At 40.4% G+C, this 23,680-nt stretch overlaps 1 protein-coding gene across 5 annotated transcripts in view; it reads right to left on the bottom strand.

Annotated features, from left to right (window-relative positions):
• Positions 1 to 23,680, bottom strand: part of LOC117246626 (carboxyl-terminal PDZ ligand of neuronal nitric oxide synthase protein-like) — a 258,146-nt gene that overhangs the window by 115,910 nt on the left and 118,556 nt on the right. For all 5 annotated transcript variants that reach the window (XM_033610487.2, XM_033610488.2, XM_078169029.1 and 2 more), the window contains one exon: positions 4,076 to 4,184. In XM_033610487.2, coding sequence (XP_033466378.1) covers positions 4,076 to 4,184 — 109 coding nt within the window. The remainder of the gene's footprint in view (positions 1 to 4,075; positions 4,185 to 23,680) is intronic.

Below are 23,680 nucleotides of genomic sequence, written 5' to 3'. Positions count from 1 at the left end.
CGGATGGATTCCACATGCCTGGTTCCCACTGTGAAGCATGGAGGAGGAGGTGTGATGGTGTGGGGGTGTTTTGCTGGTGACACTGTTGGGGATTTATTCAAAATTGAAGGCACACTGAACCAGCATGGCTACCACAGCATCCTGCAGCGACATGCCATCCCATCCGGTTTGCGTTTAGTTGGACGATCATTTATTTTTCAACAGGACAATGACCCCAAACACACCTCCAGGCTGTGTAAGGGCTATTTGACCAAGAAGGAGAGTGATGGAGTGCTGCGGCAGATGACCTGGCCTCCACAGTCACCGGACCTGAACCCAATCCAGATGGTTTGGGGTGAGCTGGACCGCAGAGTGAAGGCAAAGGGGCCAACAAGTGCTAAACACCTCTGGGAACTCCTTCAAGACTGTTGGAAAACCATTTCAGGTGACTACCTCTTGAAGCTCATGGAGAGAATGCCAAGAGTGTGCAAAGCAGTAATCAGAGCAAAGGGTGGCTATTTTGAAGAAACTAGAATATAAAACATGTTTTCAGTTATTTCACCTTTTTTTGTTAAGTACATAACTCCACATGTGTTCATTCATAGTTTTGATGCCTTCAGTGAGAATCTACAATGTAAATAGTCATGAAAATAAAGAAAACGCATTGAATGAGAAGGTGTGTCCAAACTTTTGGCCTGTACTGTATATGTGCATTATGATCTGTCTGTTTTAGTGGAGAGTTAGACCTCTCTTTCTGTCCAGAGACCATGTGTTTTGTGTTGAGAGGTGTGAGGAGATTTGATAACGATCGTGACATCACTGCTGCTAGATTGGCTGAGCAAAGGGCTTGGCCTTCATAATTCCCGACCACACCGGAAGCCGGAGATTCGTTCATGGCAGCAGCGCATTGTTTCTCCTCTGGTTTTGGTGGCCCCAAGAAAAACAGACAAACTCAATATTTAGAGCCTAATTGCACTGTTGTGGTTCAATAATGATCGAGGGTCACTGACATTTCTCTGGGCTCTACATAAATGTAAAATCCACGTTCCAACAGTTTTCTCCCATATCATCCTAAATTGTGGGGGCATCTGCGATGTGGAAGCTTGAATCATTTAATTGTTCTTCTTTTGGGGCCAAAACGTTTTCAAATATAAATAATACATTTGCTGTCTAAATTACAGTGTTTTTGTTTCTTTGTTAAAAAAAATCTATTATTGAAGAAAAGGAGAAACATCAACATAGCAGCTGATTGTCTCTTCTCTTTCTACTTCTGTCTTCCTCTGTGGGCTAAAGAACACTAACTAAAAATAAAAAAATATAAAATAAATAAACTTTTGTTTACTTTATGTGCTGTAGCAGCATCATTTTTTTCCACAGTGCAGGGTGCTCCTGCTCTGTCTTCTGTCAATCACCAGGCACTCCAAATAATGTTTACAAACCGTCTTATAAACTTTCTATTATCACTGTTAAAAAAAAACCTTAGCAGGTGCCTTAAGTTTCAATAAAAACAGTGCCTTTTTTAACAATGCTGACAAACTGATAAATGCTCAGAAATATCATCCAGAGGTTGAGAGTAATTAATGAGTTGTAACTGTAAAACATAGTGGTGCTCCCCAATTAAAAAATAATCTCACCCAATACACACACACACACACACACACACACACACACACACAGGTTTCCAGCTCAATGGCCACAGGACCATAGTCGCCCCAGAGAATTTTGGTATGCGTCACTTTCCATTTTGTCTTCCCCACAGAATGTGTGTATGTGTGTGTGCTCACATGTCAATGTCGGTCTGTCTGTAAGAGATAATGAGGCAGTGTGTGTTTCACCCAGCTAACCCTTAGACATTACCATCAAGTCCTGTGAATTGGAAGCTACAGTGGAAAACTGGGAGCACAACTTTGTCACATTGCTGGACTCTGTTTTGACTTTCTCTGCTCAGCTCAGCTCTGCAGCAACACATCCATCCCAAATGGGTTTTCAACTTGTTCCCCAAACCTCAACAATGACAAGCCTATAGTGCCGGGAGGAATTATTGCTGCTCGACAGCCGTGTGTCTCTTTATTGGAGGTTGTCAGGATGTGACTCAGACAGTGACATGATTTAAGAGAGCAGGAGGAATTGCTTTAAACAATACACGGCTAACAGCCTGTGAAAACATTGGAAAATGACACACTTAGTGACTGGCTTTTTCCATCTTTCCAGAGACAATGTTTGATGAGCTGGTTATTGCAACTCATGTGAAAACACAAATCCCTTCTCTAATACAATATGAAATCAAAACAAACACAAAAGTCAAGTGTTTTTTTTCCTCACACCTCGAGCCCTTTGTTTCCTCATCTTCTGTGCATCAGTAAATTTCAGTAATCATTAAGAAAGCTCTAATAAAGATGGTAAGCATGCTTTATTCTTATTTTTAATATGGTGTGTCAACAGTTAACTGTTTATTGCTTAAACAATAATTGCTGACTGTGCACCACAAGCTCTGGAGGGAGCTAACATTAGCTTGCTGCACCGCTCATTTTGAGAATTCTACTTGTAACATTGTCCCGACCAAACAGCTTTGCTGTGGAACCATTGTAGAAACCCTCTCTGGTCTCCCCCAGGTTGCCCTGGTGAGTAAGCGGCTGAATTTTCAGCTGTAAACTCTATTTAGTATTGTTAAGTACTGTTAGCTCTGTTACTGCTGTTGGCAGTATCAACACAGGCAGTGATGCTAACATAGTTAATAGTGCTGAAGGTGTTATGTGGCTCAAAATGGAGGCATTGGCTCACTGGGGGCTACCTGAGGGGAGGCTGGAGGGTGGCCACGATATTTCCACAGCAACACTGTCCTGCCACATGATGGCACTTCTAACCGTTGCTGAATTGCCAAATGAGCAGCACCGCAAGCTAGCTCCCCTCTGACTTGGGCGGTGAACAGTGCAGAGCGGCCCACGCTAAGGTTAGTCAACCAGCAGAGACCAAAGGGTGAGCAGTGGGCACTATGTTTCCTGATATTAACATTGCTAACTTGCTGTCTGTTGACAAAGCCAACAGAAAATAGAATAAAAGGCAGGACATTTACATCTGAGAGACAAAGATGAGCATAATGCTGTTGCCGTTTTCTCCATCAGAATCTGAAAATACAACTTAAACAGAAAGTTCCACATCAGCTGCAGCCATCTTGGTTGTCTTCGCAAATGCCTCAACACTACAGCTCAAACACTAGTCTAGGTTTATCCTTGCCATAGTTTTCCCGGCGTGAGGGTGCTTGAGCCAGAGCAGAGGCTCCAAAAGTTGTCATCATCTCAAAAACACTTCATATTGGATAAACTGTTGTGACTGGCCCAATACAGGTTTGACCTACTGAAAATTTGTCTGACTAGGAGAAGGACCAGACGTATCTACAACAGCAAATAAAACATGAGCTCGCATATTCCTCCAGTTCCCAGACTAGTTGACGCTGCTTGTTTTAAAGTTTATAACAAGTTTAGGGGCGGCTGTGGCTCAGAGCTAGAGTGGGTCGTCCACTAATCGGAAGATCAGCGGTTCTCCAGTCTGCATGTCGAAGTATCCTTGAGCAAGATACTAAACCCCAAATTGCTCCCGATGGCTGTTCCATTTGTGTGTGAGTGTCTTAAAAACTGAGTAGCAGGTGGCACTTTGTATGGTAGCCTTATCCGCCAGTGTGCGTGTGGTCCAGTGGTCGTATGACAAGAAATGGGCTCTATAAATGCAGGTTAATTTACCATCACACTACTGGGAAGCAATGCAGGAACAAAATATTTAAACCTGACCATAACTGGTGTTTCCCAGAGGTTAATCCTGGCTCTAATCTATAACAATCAAATACCTCAATGCTTTATGGGAAATTAACGAGGAGTTTGCTCTTTCAGACACACTGTGAAAATGTCTAAAGTTTGGCATTTGTGCCTGAATCCAACTGGACCACATAATCACAGTTGGGCCACATCAGATTTCTAACTTGATAACTCAGGGTGAGCTCCTGGCCTTCAATCAGGCTCTGGATTTATGTCACAATTTATGTCAAAGGTATTTCACCATTTCAAAAGTGAAAGCTTTAAAGCAGGTCTGCTCTCTGTCTTACCTTCTTTTTGGACTTGAAGACATTGCAGCGGAAGACATTACTCTGTCCGTCTCTAGCGATGTAGCTGAAAATCTTCAGATCCTGGGAGTCATGAGACACATAGAATATCCTGAAATATAGAATAAAATAGGTCAGAAATAATTTAAAATAACAATGTGAATAGGATTCAAAACAGAATCAGAGCCTGGCAGCGTTTCTAAATGTATCCTAAGACACAAAATAGGCACGCAGCCCGTTTGTCTGAGGTTTCAATGTGACAAAAATAAACACTATTTTAAGTTTGTTTTAATCCGAAGGCATCAGACCAAAATTTCAGCTTTTGGGCTCAAAAAAAAAAAAAAAGGAGTAAAAAAAGTTGGGGTTAGATTAGGGGGGTAAGTATTATTCAAACAGAATTAACTGGCAAGTACAGACTATTATTCTATGGGACTTTGAGAGAGGGCGTTCAGTGACACACATTGAAAGTAAACTTTAATACAAAGTTTTAAAAAAAGACTTCAACTGCCAACAGTGATATTTTTCAGAGTGAGAAGGAGACAGAGGAGGTAATACTATCACAACAAAAAATACTGTGTGTGAAAGCGGATGCAGTGGGAACTGAGTTTGAGACAATCATCGTGTTCTCCTGGTAGGGAGAGACTGTGTGCAGCCAACAGCAAAGAGATATACAATATCCTGCACAGCAGGTAAATAGGAAGAAACAAGTTTGGGAGCAAAAGGGGGAGAAAAAGAGATAATACACAATAACCTCCAGGAAGGAGAACATTGTATGAGTTAAGCTCTTCGCTGGATCTAATTTATGATGACAAAAGAACACTTCTGGAGTGATAAAGCATTGCAGATGACAATTTGATGTCAATACTAAAACCAAGGAGCTGGAAACTGTTCAGTCCAAATGAGACAGGAGGGTTTTTGTTTCTTTCGACCAATTCTCCACCAATGTTTCATTCAACCAACTGAAAATTTGAACGTTTTTGGAATAATCTATAGATGACAGGAAAGTATTTCCCATAAAACCTAAAAGGCACTTACATCAAAGCTCTTTGATTTTGCCCTCAACTTCTGAAATGAAATGAAAAAGAAAAAAAAAAAAAAAAGCTTTTACAGCCTTTAACAATGACCTTATTATACAGGTAATTTGTATTACATTTTGAGTGGGACATGTTCACTTGCAATATTTTGTTCCACAACAGAAGGAAGTAAAAATGTTTTCTGAAGCATACTTCCTCCACAATAAACTTATACACTGATCAACCGAAACATTAAAACAACTAATAGGTGAAGTGAATAACATTGATCATTTTGTTACAGTGTAATGCTCTACTGAGGAACCTCAGCTCCCGCAGACAAACAGTGTGTTGCAGTGTGGCATGGTGCATTGCCTTGTTGGGGGGCTACTGCCATCAGGGGTACTGTTGCAATGAGAGGGGGTAATGGTCTATAACAATGTTTAGGTGGGTGGAGTCCATAAAGGAGCATCCATATGAATGCCAGGACCAAAGATTTTTCAGCAGAACATTGTATTGTAATAAATTCATTGTTCATTGTTATTCACTTCACCTGTCAATGGTTTTAATGTTTTGGCTGATCGGTGTACCTTATAAATACCAGTGGATAGATTCAATATTTTTTCCTCAGACTGTGTTGCCAGTCAACATATTGATACATACAACATTTTTCATCATTTAGTAGACTAAACTCCTGATGCCTCTGGTTACTATTAATGGAGACAGGGTTGAAAAATCTGTCATCTTTTTCCACCAAAATTAGCACGTATGTGTTTTTTTTATGTGTTTTTTTTTTTTTCTTTTAATTGGAACAGACAGCTTAAATTAGGCAAAAGACTCCTTTCCCATTGCCAGCCTCTCTGGTTTGTATTCTCGCGTGTCACGTTCCACGTCATGAACACGTTGGAAAACAGGGTTAATTAGCAGCATTGAGGCCAGTAAAAATGTTAGTCAAGTGAAGTCAACTTTATTTATATAGCACTTTGAACACAGAGTTGATCCAAAGTGCTCTTACAGCATACGGTAAAAAACAGAAAACAAGAAAAAATGCAGAGAAACACAAACATCTGAATGCTAATATCAAATAAATAATATTGCACCTATAGCAAAAAACTGTCTCCTTGTTTTTATACTGTCACCACATTGTGACAGTACAGCAAAAATGTCATTTATATTACACACAATTAAAGGCTAGTGAGTAAAGGTGTGTTTTAAAATGACCCTTGAAAATCTCAGTGGTGGGGGGAAGGATATTTCCAGAGTTCTGTGGCAGCGACAGAGAAAGCCCTGTCCCCAGAACACTTAGTCCTGGACCTCAGGATACACATAGGTTTTTGGTCAGATGATCTCAGTTAGGACAGTTACTGCTTTTTATATCTGTTACTTTTTCAGTCTCTCTTTCAAACTTGGTGCTGACTAATTTGGAATGTTGTTCGACACTGCTGGGATCGAAATAGATGGAGTTTATGGCTGAGTTGGCAATGCGTCACAGGAGTTACCAACAATTAAGCTGGAAAAGGGGCAAAAAATAGTGTGTCCACCAGGTGTCATGTTTCCATCACTGCCAATCAGAGCTGGCACTGATAAATACCCATTACTACTGCAGACTTATTTGTCATGTGAATGAATGCCAAATGTAACCTTCCCCACTGAAGACAAAAGGCAGAAATTAGTGGGTGTTACTGGTTTCTTTGTTCAGTGGGAAAGGAACTTTAGATCTTTAAGCCATTCCTATCCCTGTATATAGCATCATGTTTATTTTTAGAGTCATGACCAGACAGAGCCTTCATCAGATCTACTGACCCCACATTATTCCAAAAGAGTTTCTGAGAGTGCTTCAGAAAAGTGTTTGTAGAATTCAATAAAAATGTGAAGGGTGCACAACTGTCTTCTGCAGACTTCTCTGCTTTGTGACTGCAATTTTTTCACTTGTCCCAGTGTGAGATTTAACATTCAAGATGAGCTGATGATCACAATACTTAACATGTATTCCTTGTCCTGTATAATCAAGTTGTAATTATAAAACTAGACTTGCAGACAGTGTGAGTCTGTGATGAGAGAAAGGGACTGCACAGAACACAAGCAAAAAGGCAGCTCCCTATTGAAAATGTTTTTTGAATCATTGTGATGAGCTTAATCTATATTCACTCATGTTTACTTGTTTTGGCTGTAACCCAAGGGAAAAAAAAATCTCTTTCAGCGTAACAAACAACTAAGATTGTGCCACCATTATGCTTTTTTCAAGATTATTATGATGAAATTCTTTCATCTTTCCAAATGTAACAACTGACTGCAGACTACATTACTACTTCATAAAGAAAAAGAAATGAATGATTGAATGAGTGGAGAAGCAAAAAGGAGGCTCTCCATTGCAAAAAGGGATTCCTAAGTCTTTGCTGTGATACCATTTAATCAGTATGCTCATAGGGAAAAATAGCCTCATCCATCCTTGTGTGTTTTGGTTGTCCCGAAAACCTTTATTAGAGCACAATAAGTTACCTCATCAGCATGAAGATTATACCTCCTTTTTGCTTTGTTTTGTTGCTCAAAATTTGGAAGGTTAATGAGTTGTTAGTGTTGCTTAATACGATTAACTTGAAATATCAACTGGTTGAAAGAAGTACCAGAAACCTCAAGCAGAACAGCTTTCTAATTGGGCAATTAGTTCCATATTAAGGGGCCCAGTGGTATATTTGGGGTAGTTCATCACAAAGAGACATTGGACAACCAGGCAAGACCAAGAAATTAGGTGACGATTATGCAAATGTTGTGTTTGTCGAAATGTGTGTCTGGGTGTGTTTGTGTGTTGGCTTTGTATGTTTGTGCATATTTGGGTGTATGTGGTGTGTGCTAGAGATCAGGGTCTCATCTATACACTCAGTGACATTTCTGTGGTATTTGTTTTGGCCTTTTCTGTGGGAGCCAGACTGGCTGAGGTCTTGCAGTATAGATGGTGTCTTTGTCAACAGAAACTGTCAAAATACCAGACACAGCTATCTGCAGTGACTCACTCTCTCTCTCTCTCTCTCTCTCTCTCTCTCTCTCTCTCTCTCTCTCTCTCTCACTCACACACACACACACACACACACACACACACACACAGCTGCAAAAATATTATGTCCAATAACTCAATTTATCATAGATGGATTAAATCTGGTTTAATTTCCCAGAGATGCTGAAGTCATTAGCTGCAGTTTGTCTTAGTCCCAATTATTTGAAATATTCACTACATGTGTTTGAAAATGCCAGCTGTCAGTTCTAGACAAACTAATTACATATGAGATTTCAACAATGCAGAATTTCAGACAATATAATGACAATAATGACTGGATGGCAGGTGAGGATTTCAACTTAATTTTACAGAGCAAAGAAGTAGGAATGTAGAAAAACCCACTATACTGCAGAAAGTGTTTCCTTTGAAATGCTTAAGTCTTGTGTCGAGGATTAAAACAATGCCATGGAAATTAGTCCTTAATGTTCTTCTTTATCCTGCCTGGTAAAAACTACAACATATTACAACTTGGCTTTTATTTTCATAGGTCTGGTAATTGATTGGATCAATAATGATGCTGTTGCACTCACCAACCAGACAGGTTGTAAACAAGCCAACAGTTTACATAGATTAATTAGCTACTACCTTGTTTAGATGTAAAACACAAAGGGAGTGCACCTGTAACTAATCGCTCAATGCACAGGAGAACTGTGGGTGCACACAACTACAGTAAGCAGAGGAGGCTAAAATCCTGTCTGTGGACTGTGATGAATGTTAACATGAACAGATTTGGTAATAGATTTGACTAAATTATTGTTTTGTTCTTTTACAGCAGGAAATTACTCTATACGTGCAACATTACCCATCCGTGGGTAACCACTGAGAATATTTTTGACTGTTTACACGTTAGTTTATAGGTTAATTTTGCTACTCTTCAGAACTGGTTCTAGCACTATGCTGTACCACAACAAAGCTAATGAGGTATTAATTCACTGGTTTGCTAGCTGCCACTGCTCTGTACTGTGTATTACCTGGGTAAGGTGGGAGCTAGCTTGCGTTTAGCGTTTACCCGTTTAGCATTATTAATTAACTCTGCTAGCACCATTAGCAACGTCAAAACAGCTAGTGGTGCTAACAGAGTTAACACTGCTAAAGAGGTTTTGTGGCACAATTTTTAAGTCGCTCTCTCGCCGGAGTGACCTAGGGGCCTATTGGAGGGCATTCTCGGAACCCACTGGCTGTATTCGGCGTCTGACTTCCGGCAGACGGCGATACAGCCTCTGGGGGCAGACCCCCGATTTTTTGGCATTCCGGTTTGATTTGGGCGGAGGAGGCGAATTTCCGTTTCCGACTTCCGTTTATATATAAGTAAATATGCTGAAACATTGCGATGGATTCAGAGTTTGCAGTGACGCCAATTATGTTCCGCCTCGTTAGTTCACCGCACGGACCATTTAACCTGGCAACAACTGCAGCCGGCTCAAACGTGATTGATCAATATCACGTGGACTACAAACAGCCTACAACCAGAAACCAGGGCTCTTCCGCTCTTCTTCCGGAGGCAAGATCTCCGGGGTTTGCCTACAGACTCTACATTCACTGAATGTAGAGTCTGTATATAGAGACTAATTGGAGGGTGGCCACCTTGTTACCGCAGTAACGCTGTTCCAGCACCATGGGTCAGGGAGGGGTTACCAGCAGTAATATCTGAAAGAGCAGCGATGTCAGCTAGCTCCTGTCTAGACGATGAGCAGTACAGGGAAGCTAGCTAACCAGCTGAGCGTGAAGGGTGGGCACCATGTCTCCACATGTTAACACCTGTCTATTGGCAAAACAGATAGAAAAAAAAAGAAAGGCAAGAAATTTACAACACAAATAATTGAAATTTCACCCCCTCTAAATGGATAGCACTTAAACTGCAGCACTAAAGCTCACTGAGTGAATGGAGCACTGGATTAAAAGGAAAGTGCCTCTAGTTTTTCATGTCATTTTTTCTTTCCTAAAAATGAAGCAGTGAGTTACTAGTAAATGGGTGTTGTTGGGCTATAGAAAACGAAATTAACTGAAATCCCTAGCCCACACCATGACCAAAACTATGAAAAAATAACAGAAATAAACTGTAGTTTTTCATTCAGGGGTGTTGTAACAGCTATTTTATCCATACAATGCACATATTGTATGGGTAAGCATCAACAGTAGCCCTTCCAATTTGCTTACCACAATCATGAGCAGCACAAAAAAGAAGATGATCTGCTGTGACATTACATTTTACACAGTACTTTCTGGAAAATAATGTGAAATAAGACGACATTATGCACAAGGGATTACAGTGAGGTGAGGTGGTTAGCTGCAGATTAATGAGAGTACCAGAGCAGTTCTTGAAGTGTTTGTGTCAACAAACACAGGGGGCTAATGGGGTCTCTTCAGTATTATCAAGCCGTGTCATCTACTGGGAGAAAACTGACCGCTCCCATCCGGCTCCACTTTACAGAAACCTTTAAGTTGTCTCGCCTTTCAACTCTTTCTCTCCCCTCATCTTCCCACCTCCCAAACACTGTGATAAAAATCAATGCCCCGAAAGATTTCTTTCTTTGAAATCTAAAAAAAGGGGGGAAAAGTCTTATGTTCTGCCAACTGTTGCCTAGAGAGAACTGAATCTTATTCAAAACATGTAGGCAATGATAAAAAGAAACATTACATGCTGCCAGACAAGTGAAGCTCAGCCAAGAGTGAGTAAAAGTGAGCTTAGCTGACTGGCTTAGCTGACAAATCCCCCAGCAGCGCGGAGATGACGGCTCAGATACATCTCTATCAACTGTCTCTAACAGGAACAGCTGCCAAACATCCAGGTGAAGATGCATCAGATAGATCACAGCTCAGAATTAGAGAGGCAGGCTCGACATGAAAGCCAACAAAGATGGTTAAGGGCTTAATAAATCAGACTACAAATACTGCCAACGGAAAAACTTCTTATCTTGTACTTCAAGAGGGGTTTGCTTTTCCTGTTTAAAGTTACAATCCATATAATTTTCACATGAATGAATGTCAGTAGTGTGCAACTCAGTGGTAGGTCTACAATAATACAGCTGAACAAAATAAATTTGTTATATATCAGTTTACTTGAGAGATTTTTCATTTTTCAATCCCCCAAAGCCAGCTGACATTGAAATGAAACTGTTTCATCTGCCGCTGGAAATCAAGCAGTGAGCTATGACAGAGCAGGTATGCCGATCCCAACACATATAGTGTAAATAAATAGCATAGTCATCAAAAAAGAATAGATGGCTCCCTAATACTGCAAAGAGTCAGACAAAAGTCATAACTTTCTGCAAAATAAAAACATCTACACACTGTGGAGCGTGAGTGATCAATATAAATCCATTTTAATTTAAGATAATCTAGATAATCAGAGACATTTGGAGGACGATTCTAAAAATGAGATAAGGATTAAATTAAAATCTACCCATACGTCTCCTGGAAACATCAACTGTGAATGATTTTCTATCAGTGTTGTGGGATCAAAATGTGTCTCTCCAGACTCATCATTCTGCAGCAACATTTAACTATCATGCAAGGAAAAATGCACTGAGAAAAAAGGTGCAGCAGAGTCTAAGTTTCTGCATCAGCAGTTCACTCAGTAGACCAGACTGCAATGTCTGATACCTGTAGAGGCACTGGTGCCATCCTATTACTGAATCATGATATCACATAATGAAGACATCAAAGAAAAAAAATGAACAGTGAGATTTTCTGTAGCGTTTAATAAATCAGTTCATAGCTTATATTAAGAGCACTGAGGTCATGTCCTCAGCATTTTGGAAAAGGGTCTTGCTGCAGAGCTTCAGGCTCAGGCCCACCTCCTCCACTGCACCCTTTCTGGTCCTGAGCTTGGAGAAGGAAGTCAACTGTGTACGCCACAGACGATCATTAGAATACAAAAGCATGTGTTCATTAATTTGAATAACCCACACAACCTCTGCCAATAACAACAAGGTCAACAATACAACCTTAAAGCCTGGGCAAAGCAAAAATAAATATGTTTGTCACAAATGTGAATAATGAAAAAATCGCAAAGTGTATCATATTAGGTTTCAAAATCATGAAAAAAATGATAAGTATTCTCTGGTCTGAGACGCTAGGTGTGTGTTTGCTAAAGAAGCTGAAGTGAAGATCGAGCTGCTGCCAGGGTGTCGTCAGGAGCAGGCCAGCTCTTGTTAGCAGCTAAACCTGTAGCACGGTAACATACAAGACCCCCAAACCAAAGAACAGCCGCTGTGCAAGTCAGACTCTCATTAGCAGCTAAATCAGTAGCACAAAGCACACATAACAAAAAAGAAGAACGAGCCGCTCCATGGCTACAGTTTTTCAGCAGCTAACCCTGCAGCACACACAGTCTATGTTTGCACCACACACACTCTCAGAACCAGGGAACAAGAGCCACTGCACAGTGATAGCCTCTGGCTCAGCAGCTAACATTAGTACAATGCACAGCAAGGAGCTGTAACTGCCAGTGGGCCGGGTTGATAGGCTGATAGACTGATGGATACATCAGTGACGCCTACTTTGCTTGTATTTATATAATTGTGGCATTTCACAGACATGTTTTATGTATTTATCAAACTGAAAAGGCTCAGAAAGCTTGTGGAATGTAGCAAACTTGCTGCTCACACACAGGGGGCTGAAGGAAAACACACTGATGCCACACACTGCACTCAATGTTTGTAGAGATGTGGTATTTATGTAGTAGAGGAGGGGTTATATTGAGGGTTGCTCCACTGCGTCATCAAGAAGGCTTTTAGGCCAGTCCAAAAAATAATGGATACAGACATGGTGAAAAACAGTTCTGAGCCCACAATGCAGTACAACACAGTTCCCAGTCTTTTCACATTTTCCAACATTTAAAATGTATTTGGAAAGAAATCACTGATTTTGCTTTACCAAGACTTGGATATTTTAATATAACTGTAACTTGTACTAACCTAACAACTAACCTAATTAATTAATTCATTATTATCTAAATAACTTTACCTTGGTGTTTGTGGAGGTTGTGTGGCAATTAAGTTAACTCTTTTCACCCTGTGTAGCCTATTATACAGTGGTAATGAAACATAAAATGCACTTATTAATTAAAGATAAAATCGAAGAAAGAAACACATATGTTGCCTAAAGGTAAACCACATGTGATCAGTCAGCTTATAAAAGGCTTTGTAGCGCACATGACATTGTGGCACGTGTGACTTATACAGCAGCATGGGTATAATACAATGCAAGTTAAATATACACTCAGTAGGCTACTTTATTTATTACCGATAAGCAAAATAAAAACACATGTAATAACATGTGATTTTCCATGGGTCCTGGTGATGGAGCACCAAAGACGGGCCTGAGCCTGGAGCTCTGCTGTAGGATGCAACTGGCATTTGGGGCATTTTAGCAACCTGCTGGGGACAGTTTACACTCTGAATTTAACAGCCAGACCTTGGGGGATACTTTAGAGCAGTGGTTCCCAACTGGTCCAGCCACATGGGTCCAGATTTCTCCTTGGTCATTGGTTCAAGATCCACAAAGTTTAAGACATTCAGTGTCATACTTGCATTTGAACATTCGTCCAGCTAGCTTGCTGTCTCTGTCAAGTAGCTGTCTGTTAGTCGCTCACTCTACAGCCGGAAAACGCTCTGTGCCGGAAATCCACTGTTTTTTACAAACTTGACATGCTGTGGTCCATTTAGAAAAGACCCATGACCCACTTTTAGACTGGGACCCGCCAGTCGGGAACCACTACTTCAGAGGGTTATGCCAGTTGACTATAATTGCACCAAAGGAAATATAAAAAGGGTCTAACAGTTTTTCAGCATTATATTGCTGGCTGTGTGTTTTTAATTTAATTAAAATTATTTTTTTTAAAAATGCTTAAATATTCATAGTTATAAACATAGTTAATGAAAAAATTTAATGATACACATTTGTTACAGACTTGATCTTTTTGGGGTTTTCTGGAGTAGGGGGACATGAACTCATGACCTTAGTATCTCTAAAATCTTGGCTGCTGCCCATTTGACAGAAAAATCTCAATAAGAAAATGTTTTGGGGTAGGGGGGCTAACAAAGAGGGAAGGGGACACTGGCCCTTTACACCTCAGGCACACACTGATTTTAAGTCGCGGGTCACTGTATCCCAGTTTCAATCAATCATTCACAACTACTGATCCAGCCCAATTTAAGGCACATTCAATAAATCTGGCACAGTTCATCTGTTCCAACAAACTCACTCCTCTCATATCTTGTGTTCCTTTGCACCATAAACACCAAGTTGGCATTGCGGCTGGGGTGATCTCTGTTTATCTACAGTGATTATTCCTAATCATTTAACTTACACTTGAATTTACTGTTCAAACTGTACTGACTGTTACGATTATCTGTGATAGTAAAGTTTATTGTTCAGTGATAAAATACCTTGGCTTACAACATATCTGTCAACACTCTTTATAACCAGCTTCAGGGATTATTGCCAAATTGCGCAGAATAGCTTTTTTCTTGTTTTCATTTAAAGTTTTTTTCAAATCAAATTCAAATGGCACCAAGATTGAACTTGTTATTGACAGGAGATCATGAGGAAAAGACTGCAGAGTTTAGTGCATGAGACAGTGACATAAACAGAAGATGACTGTGTTTGAAAGCTCATACAGTGTGACTGAGAAATAGAGAGATGGACGCTCATAGTAAATGAGAGGCAAAAAGAGAATGTGTGAAGGATCACGAGCGAATATCTGGATGGAGAGAGGAAGGGAAAAAAGGGCGAGACAGTGGAGCAAAGCAGATGATTCATGACTCATCCGGTGAGTTAAAGTTCAGCGGTGCATTAAGAGTTTGACAAAAACACTGGTGTTCCTTCATATTTAACCTGCTGCTGTCTCGTCTCCATCAGCAAAATGAAAACACTGCCAGCTTCTGTTTAAAGGCTGTGCACAACTCTCAATGACCACACACTCTCATTCACACACATGCAACTAATAAGCCTTTCTTGTTAACAGGCTGAGTGTATCATGCAGCAGGCTGTGATGTGATGTTTGAGTAATGGAGTGGGCTAGTTTTAGAAGGCCTCTGTCATTTTTCCTTTGATAAATTGCTGCCTGTGAAACACAACTGCTATAAATCAAAGGCTAAGAGGTGATGCACCACACACACAGCATCGACAACTGCACACTTAAAGGGAATCAATACAATAACTCCCCTGTGCCAGATCAGGCTGTAGATGGGTGTGTGTGTGTGTGTGCCTATTGTACCAAGAGAATCATGTTCGAGAATAAAAGCCTATTAGATCTGCATCCTGTATTAATATAATCTCTTTACATCCTGTTATTGGACATCTACAAAACCTCCAGTATCAGTTTCAGTAACATGAAACATACATGAGACACATGCAGTGTGTCACCCTGAAACCATCGACTCGTGGATCAATGCATTAAATATCGTAAGGAGAAAGGCACCATTTTCAGCCTACAAGTGATATGTGTTATACACCACAAATGAATCATTAATGAGCTCCATAACCCCTGCACATGGTCAAACTGTGGTCAGTGGTGTTGGAGATTCTACATGAATTAAAGATTCAATTATGTCTCCTCCACTGGACTAAACAGTAAGCTGAAAGAGAAGATGGACTTTGATGCGTCAATTATATTTATGGGGTGTTAAAACTTAAACAGTCAATTAGTCTGACCTAAAAGGGTTAATTAGTGCCATTTGTAAGAATGCCTAGGTTTGAGTGACAGGTTTAGTGCCAATCAGCTGCACATTGTAGAAGTTACAGCCTTTAAATGACGGAGCTTTTGGGCAGTAATTACAGCATTCTCTGTCCATTAGGCTAATTGGTGGAAGTGTTACGATACTAAGGAGAATACAGAGCCAGGATATGCTGTGTCTGCAAGGTTAGTTAAAATTCTACGTTTGACACATATAGACCAGTTAATTATACAGTCAACCACCCCCAATTCTTTCTTTAACTTTTTTTTGAGGTAGTTCATAAAGGTCAAACCTTTTTTTTTTTTTTTTTAAAGTAAAATGTTTTTTTCACAATGGGAGGCAATTTCTATCTTATTGTCTTTACATATACACTGATCAGCCAAAACATTAAAACCACTGACAGGTGAAGTGAACAACATTAATCATCATTCGTGCGGATGCCACCTGACACACTCCCCCCGCCTAAACACCAGTGCAGACCCCCCCTTCATGGCAATGGCACTCCCCTGTAGCAGTGGCCCCCCCAGCAGGACAGTGCGCCGCATCACCCCACAAAAACTGCTCAAGAATGACCTAAGGAACGTGACAAAGTGCTCAAGGCATCAACCTGTTCTCCATATTCCCTGGATCCTGATCTGATCAAACATCTGTGGGATGTACTTGTACCCCACCTCACAACCCACAGGACTCAAAATATCTGATGCTAACACCCTGATGCCAGGTAACAAAGGACACCCTCCAGAGGTCCTGTGTCCATGCCTTGACAGGTCAGAGCCAATTCCGGTCCAAGGAGGACCCACCATGGATTGGGGGTACCAGCACGTCCCTCAAATGTTCGATCAGATTGGTTATCTGGGGTATTGGGAGGTCAGACCGATGCCTTGAGCTTTCTGTCACGTTCCTCTGGTAATGCCTGAGCAGTTTTTGTGATGTGGCATAGTGCATTGTCCTGCTGGGGGACCACTGCCATTGACAAGTGTTGTTGCCATGAGGGAGTTTATTTTGTCTGCAGTGGTGTTCGGGTGGCTGGAGTGCATCAAGTAGCATCTATATGAATGCCAGGACCCAAGGTTTCCCAGGAGAACACTGCACTGTTACAAGATGATTAATGTTATTCACTTCACCCACTAGTGGTTTTCATGTTTTGGCTGATCAGTGTATGTAGCTGACAGTGTGAGCTGGCCAAATGAATTTACATTGCCATGTGTGCTGTATTCTTACATACTAGAACCTGTTTGAACTAAAATACTGTTATAAGATGCCACAATTTCTTTCTCTTTTAGGTTTGAAGAGGCTATGCATTTAATCAGGCCGTCCTATACTTCTGAGTTTCTTAAATCATCATAGGGAGGATTCCTCTGCAGTGAGAAAGCACCTAATTTTGTGAAGCTTATCATAAAAATGATATGGGCATAATAACTGATCAGACTGACTGTTCCAGTCTGGGTCAGCTGGGAAATAAAAAGATAAACATTCTATGTTGCTCTCATCTCTCTGTTCACCGTCTAATCCACATTAGTCTAAACCAGCTTTTCTCTTTCCCTTTCTCCATCATAGGATTAGCAAGACACTGATGGGTGTCCTTTCTCATTTTAACATAGGAAAAATATGTGTTGTTGCAGGATTTTATCAGTTGCCTTATGACATGCCCATCCCTGGATTCCACTGGGTGCAGCTGCACCACATTTCGGCTGCAACCAGGTTTTGTCCTGTCCACCACACATTATGTCATTATGAATGACATGGATCAAAGATTTGTGGCTGTGTTTTAGTTGTTAAAAATACATTCATTCTCATGATTACTTATTTACATGCATTTCTATTTATATTTACAGGGTGTTTATTTAAAAAAAAACGCCCGGATGGTGTGGTTCCACAACCTGCCCAGCTCGACTTGCTCTGTGAAACATGTTGCAACTTCTAAAAAATAGACTAAATGCGTATTTTTAGTGGAACAGTGCAGAGACTTGCTTCGGGAAAGCTTCTGACACATGCTGCAGTGCATATGCTGGAATCCAAGGCATTGTCATGAAAAGAGTGGTTGTGATCAGGTCCGGTGGCCGGGTCGCAGCCATAGTGGGTTGCAGCTGCGCACAGCGGAATACAGGTGTGATATCCCACCAATAGCCCAGTGTACTGTCTCTGTATTTACCCAGATGTTAAGTGTGTGTCTGTCTCTGTCAGCCAAGAGTAAACAATGTATGTGTGGCGGTGAAAGTCAATCATCATGTGTGATTTCTTATGATTTGTAGGCATTAAACTAGTCTTCTGATCTGTTCACAGCCTATATAAAAAAGTTTCTAAAACATCTGACCTTTGACCTTAATCTCTTCGACTGTTTTAACAATTAGTCATTTCATTATGGGCATTTTTTGCATTTTAAGGTTATTATCCATTATTTACACTAATAAACTCAGCTTTAACTCAGAGGAGGAACTCTATCACTCTCATTCCTGACAGTCTTTTAGATCCAGTGTTTTCACTGTTTGAAGGGTTTTTACATTTTGACAGCAAGAACCAAGCAGCCTGTCAGTAAGATGTCAATGTGTGTGTGATTACTGAGCTTCAAGTTTTTTTTTCTCTTTTGACAGTTAAGTGAGAAACATTTTCATTTGCAGATTGATGTTCCTCAGTTCGGGGTGTCTTGGCTCAAAACTCCAACAGACTTCAGCTGTAGACTTAAGCAGGGTATCACCTCAAACAAAAGAACACGTACAAAGGTTATGCAAAGCCTTTTGACTGTGTCACACAGAAACCACCCAACATTTCAACAGAAGGAGAGACACTGTTCTGCTTTATAATAAAAAAAAGCCTTCTTTTTCCTGCATATTTTAACACTCTTCTGTGATAGCCCCACCCTAAAATCTTTTCCAGAACAGATTTGGCAACGCCGAGAAAAAACAGACTTAATTACACAGCATACTGATCAGGCATTATGTTGATTAAAAATGACTATAAAAGGCAGGGTGAAAAGGTAGAGGTTCATTAACAGAACAACTGTTGTGTCAACTCCACCTCCGCGTGGCCACATAAAGAAAACCCCTGAAATTATAAAGCCCAGTCTTGGCAATTCTAAAAGTAACACAACACAACAGACTTAATCATCTAGCTGACAGTCAATTTCCTCCTGCACTTGTTAAAGTTAAGGTTAGCAGCTCCGTCTCATTTCTACTCTCTGATGCATTATTTACTAAAAAGGTAAGCGCCCCAGTTTTTGCATGTATATGGACACATTCTGGGGTCTTTTATGAGAAATGAGAGCACTAAATCAATATCTCACACCCTGCAATAAACTGAGCTCAGCTGAGACAAGCTCTCACATTCTCTGAAATAAACACAAACCTCAAAACAAATCAAGATGGGTTAAATATTTATGTGGTATTCTGCCTCAGGGGTGTGGACCTTCAGGGAAAGTCTGTTTTTGGTCATATGTACACGCTGGTGTGCGCAAGCATGTGTGGATATGTGCAACAGTCTTGACTATGAAGCTGCAGGATGCTGAGGAAAAAATGTCAGAGACAAACATGACAATTTTAGAATTACTCCAAATATTTTGGATGCATCAATCCAACTTTTACTCTCCTGATACTGAATCCAATTCACAATCCAAAAGCAGTGCTCTCTTTTCTTCATATTTAAAATTCATATAGCTCACTGTACAGAACTTGTGTTGATTTTAATTTAAAAGTAACATGAACCGTGGGATTGCTGTGGCACTTACGACTATCTTACACCTGGAACAAAACAGCATCACTGTCATTTTCACAGCCAGTGCCCACATTGTGTAAGTAGCAAATTAACTTGTGTCTATCTGTGCACCCATCAGCATGTAGGTCTTAAAATGAAGTGTGGTCAGGTCCATTGCTGGCACACTGCTATTTTGAGGCAGCAGAAAGCAACAGCACCATTAACCAATGAAAACCTAGTCTATAGCCAGAATGGCATGCCAGTATGTTCCTGGTATTTAATGGGTGCATTATTCAGATAGTGAGATGTGCCTACAGTACATAGGTGGGTTCACAACAGTGTACACTCTATTTACACACATACTGACGGAAAAAATATTAATACCTTTCTCTAAAATGTGAACATAGCAGAGAGCAGAGCAGAGCTGCAAAGTTGCTGTCTGACTCCTCATTAAGGGAGATGCTGTGCACATTTACATACAAGTAGCTTAAATTTTAATTCCGTTTCCTCTGTAGAGTTTATGACTACAACTTTTAGTTTTCTTGCCTAATTGTCCCACGACATTTGTTGCAGTGACATTACTGCTCTAACTGCATTACTCTCAGCAGAAAACTGCTCACTTCTCTGATTTGCTGAACCCACTATGTAAATAAGAGTTTTAAAGGGAAAGGGAGATGACATTGATGGGTTAAATTCATGTAATGCCACCTATGATTAATTAAGGGATTAAATACAACTGTTTAACTCTTTGCGGCTTACTTTAGGCACAAATAATGCACTGTTTAACTAGCAAACGTGGTTGGACACACCCTAAATGCAATTGTGCCATGCACTTTTACACTATAGTACATTTTAATAGGGCCCTGAATCTGCAGCCCGTTTGTGTTTAATGTGTATCGGTCACGTTTGGCTGAAGCCTGATTGGCTGATTCTTACACAGTTTGAATTGATGCAGTCTTTGTAATGGTAAAAATGACAGCACAAAAAGTGAGCAACCACATGAACATCTGAAACAAAGACTCATACACTGGTTTAAAGCAAAGTTAACGACTAATTCCCCCAGAACTTAAGCTACCAAGGTGCTTTAAAAATAACAAACTGCATGTATCATCATTATCATGTCATTCCACAGCCGCCTTCTTCAGCTCCCCCTTTATCTGTACCGTGTCTTGATCAATGCTTGTTTTCCTTCTTTAGTTTTATTCCATTTATACTCTCGTCCTCCCTGCAGAGGCCTCAGCCATTTCCTTGTTGCGAAAAGTTCACTTCTATTCATCAGAAGAGCATCAAGAGAGAGATAAGCTCCTGAGCTCATACATACTCGATACACATATGCAATCTGTAGCACTGAAATAATGTGACACATTATGCATCAACATCATCTTGTGAGGTGATGTTGACACATTATGCATCAACATCATCTTGTGAGGTGACTGAATGGATCGAATGTGTGATGGCAGTTTTATCAACACACCAGCGGACGAAACAGCATGCTGGTTTGTCTTTTCTCTGAGTCTCCAGAGAACTACAGAAGGAGGAGACGGATGAGAGGGAGACAGAAAACTACTAATAAAACATCATTTGAACTGCTGGGGATGAAAATGAAAAGAAAAAGAGGCAAGTGAAGGAAAAGAGTTGGAAAGCTCACACACAGCTCATACATATGAGATTACAGACACTGACGAATGGAGAAAGTGTTCTAATTCTGACTCTTTCTACCACATGGAGAGCTGAGGACTAAGATCTTGTGTGTTCTAATCAGTGTAAACAGAAAGAACTTGCACATCTTTGCATATTTACAAAGCAAACAGAACGTGAAACAATCTTGGATAAAGACACATGCAACCTGCATGATTATTTGCATCTGAATGTGGATTTTATCTGATCTTTTTAATAATCTGCCAAGGCAAAAAGCAACTCTGAGATATATCTGCCATCATTCTGCTACAACGACAGCTGAGTCAGTCAAGGATAAGACAGAACAATGAAAGAGTGGATATGACTGGTATTTACACCATAATAAATTCAAAACTCAGTCGCATCAAAAGTCAGAAAGACGGCAGGATTCTTTTTGGAAAGTGCTCGTCAGCTTTTAGTGGCACTACAAAGTGAACACATCTGAAAACTCTCCTTGGTAGTGAAGTAAGACTGCTGCACACAGTGAAGATTTCTCATTAACTTCACCCTCTCTTATCCTCCCTTTCTTACCACACCTTAGTTCCAAACAAGCAACACTCCTCTGTGTCCTTTCCTATACCCCTTCTCCCCAAACTTCCCTCACTCTCTCTGTTCAGTATTACCTTCCACTCCTCCAGTCCTCCCACTCTTTTTTAAATCAGTGTTATTCTTCACCATGCAGTGCACAGGGGGTGCCAGTGGCCACTTTAATTAATTAGGATGCCCTCATCCTTGTTTAGAAATTAAAAAAAATATTGTTGTGCTGTACCCACTAACAGATATAATAGGCTACTTAGATTCAAAGGAAGATTGTGTGATACCACAGAAAACTCCAGAGCAGCTATAATTAGACCTTGTGGTGAGAAAGTCTTGCCAGCTGCTGTTTCCAACATCAAGAATAAATGTTAAGTTTCAACTTCAAAGCCAACATGAATGAGAGGTACGCCCTCAGAACAATGTAAACAGAACATTTACAATTCCATGACAACAGAGCAAATCTGCTGAAGAAGATTGTGTGACTGGATCGAGAGCTTGTGAACAGCTACAAATCCACCTTGTAAGCTTAGTCTCATCATATTTAAGTGTTGACACATGACACTTTTCCACTGGGAGTAGTTACAAAAAACTTTTTATATCAATTCAGTGACAGTTTAACAGAACTTCAGCTTTGCCATTGTGCTCCACACTCACCTCCCCTCAGGCACAAATCCACCCCAAACTTTCCCTTTGCTTTGTGGATGGTAGGCTAGACTTGTTTTGCCTACGGCCAGTGAAGCAGTAGGGGTATCTCTGACCAACATTCACAAGTAGACAGGTGAAGATACTATTACTTTTAATACAAGAAAAATACTTTATGGAACCAGGGTTGTATTTAGACAGGTATTATAAAGATGGGGCACTCTATGAAATGTAAATAAAGATAGAATGCAATAATTTGAAAATACTTTTGGACCTATATTTAAAGGAGCAATAAGCGAAATTCATCATTTCTAGATTGAAGGAATTAAAAAATTGCTATGTGAAGAACTAGAGGTGTAATTTCATCTAGAGTATAGCATGACCTCACACACCCTCTCTCTGTGTTGATCTCCAGCCCATTGTTTACAAGCCGGTCCGGCTGCGTGTTCATGTACGTTCATGTGTGAATCTGACTCGGAGCTAGCTCTTCTTCTCCTGGACAGGTACAACATAAAGTCAAATGTCATGTTATTCAGGTTAATGTGGGAAGAAGCAGCGGGTATATCGGGCAGCTGAGTGAAGCTGAGCCTGCGGAAGAATTACAATGAAGCCACACTGTTTTAATATGTGTAGAATGTTGCATGGCATCGTGTTGCTGGAATAAGCAGGGATGTCCCTGAATAAAATGTCGTCTGGATGGCAGCATATGTTTAAAAACCTGTATGTACCTTTCAGCCATCATGGTGCCTCCACAGATGTGCAACATACCCGACTTACCACCACACCTTCATACCAATAATAAAAATCTAGATGGTTCTTTTCTTATTCTGCCTGGGGGATATGGCATCCATGATTTAAAAATAATAAATAAATAAATAAAAGTGAAATATGGACTTGTCAGACAACAGCACACTTTTCCACTTTGGGTCAGTGCATCTCAGATGAGCTTGGGCCCAGAGAGGCTGGCAGCGCCTCTGGATGTTGTTGATATATGGCTATGGCTTTGCACGGTAACTTGCATTTGTAGACACAGCAACTAACTGTGTTTACCAACAATACTTTTCCAAACTGTTCCCAACCCCATGTAGTACTATCCTTTATAAAGTAATGCCGGATTTTATGCCAGCTGCCTGAGGGATCAAACGTTACAGCCATTCAAAGCTGGTTTTCAGCTTTGCCCCTTATGTGCACAGATTTCTCTGGATTCTCTAAACCTTATGATGATATTATGGATTGTAAATGGATAACAAATCCTGATTTCCTTGTAATTGTGCACTGAGTAAACTTTCTTAAACTGTTGGACTACTTGCTCCTGCAGGTT

This window comes from Epinephelus lanceolatus, chromosome 6 (genome assembly GCF_041903045.1).
Source record: "Epinephelus lanceolatus isolate andai-2023 chromosome 6, ASM4190304v1, whole genome shotgun sequence".
Lineage (NCBI taxonomy): Eukaryota > Metazoa > Chordata > Actinopteri > Perciformes > Serranidae > Epinephelus > Epinephelus lanceolatus.
This window is presented reverse-complemented; position numbering and strand designations above follow the sequence as displayed.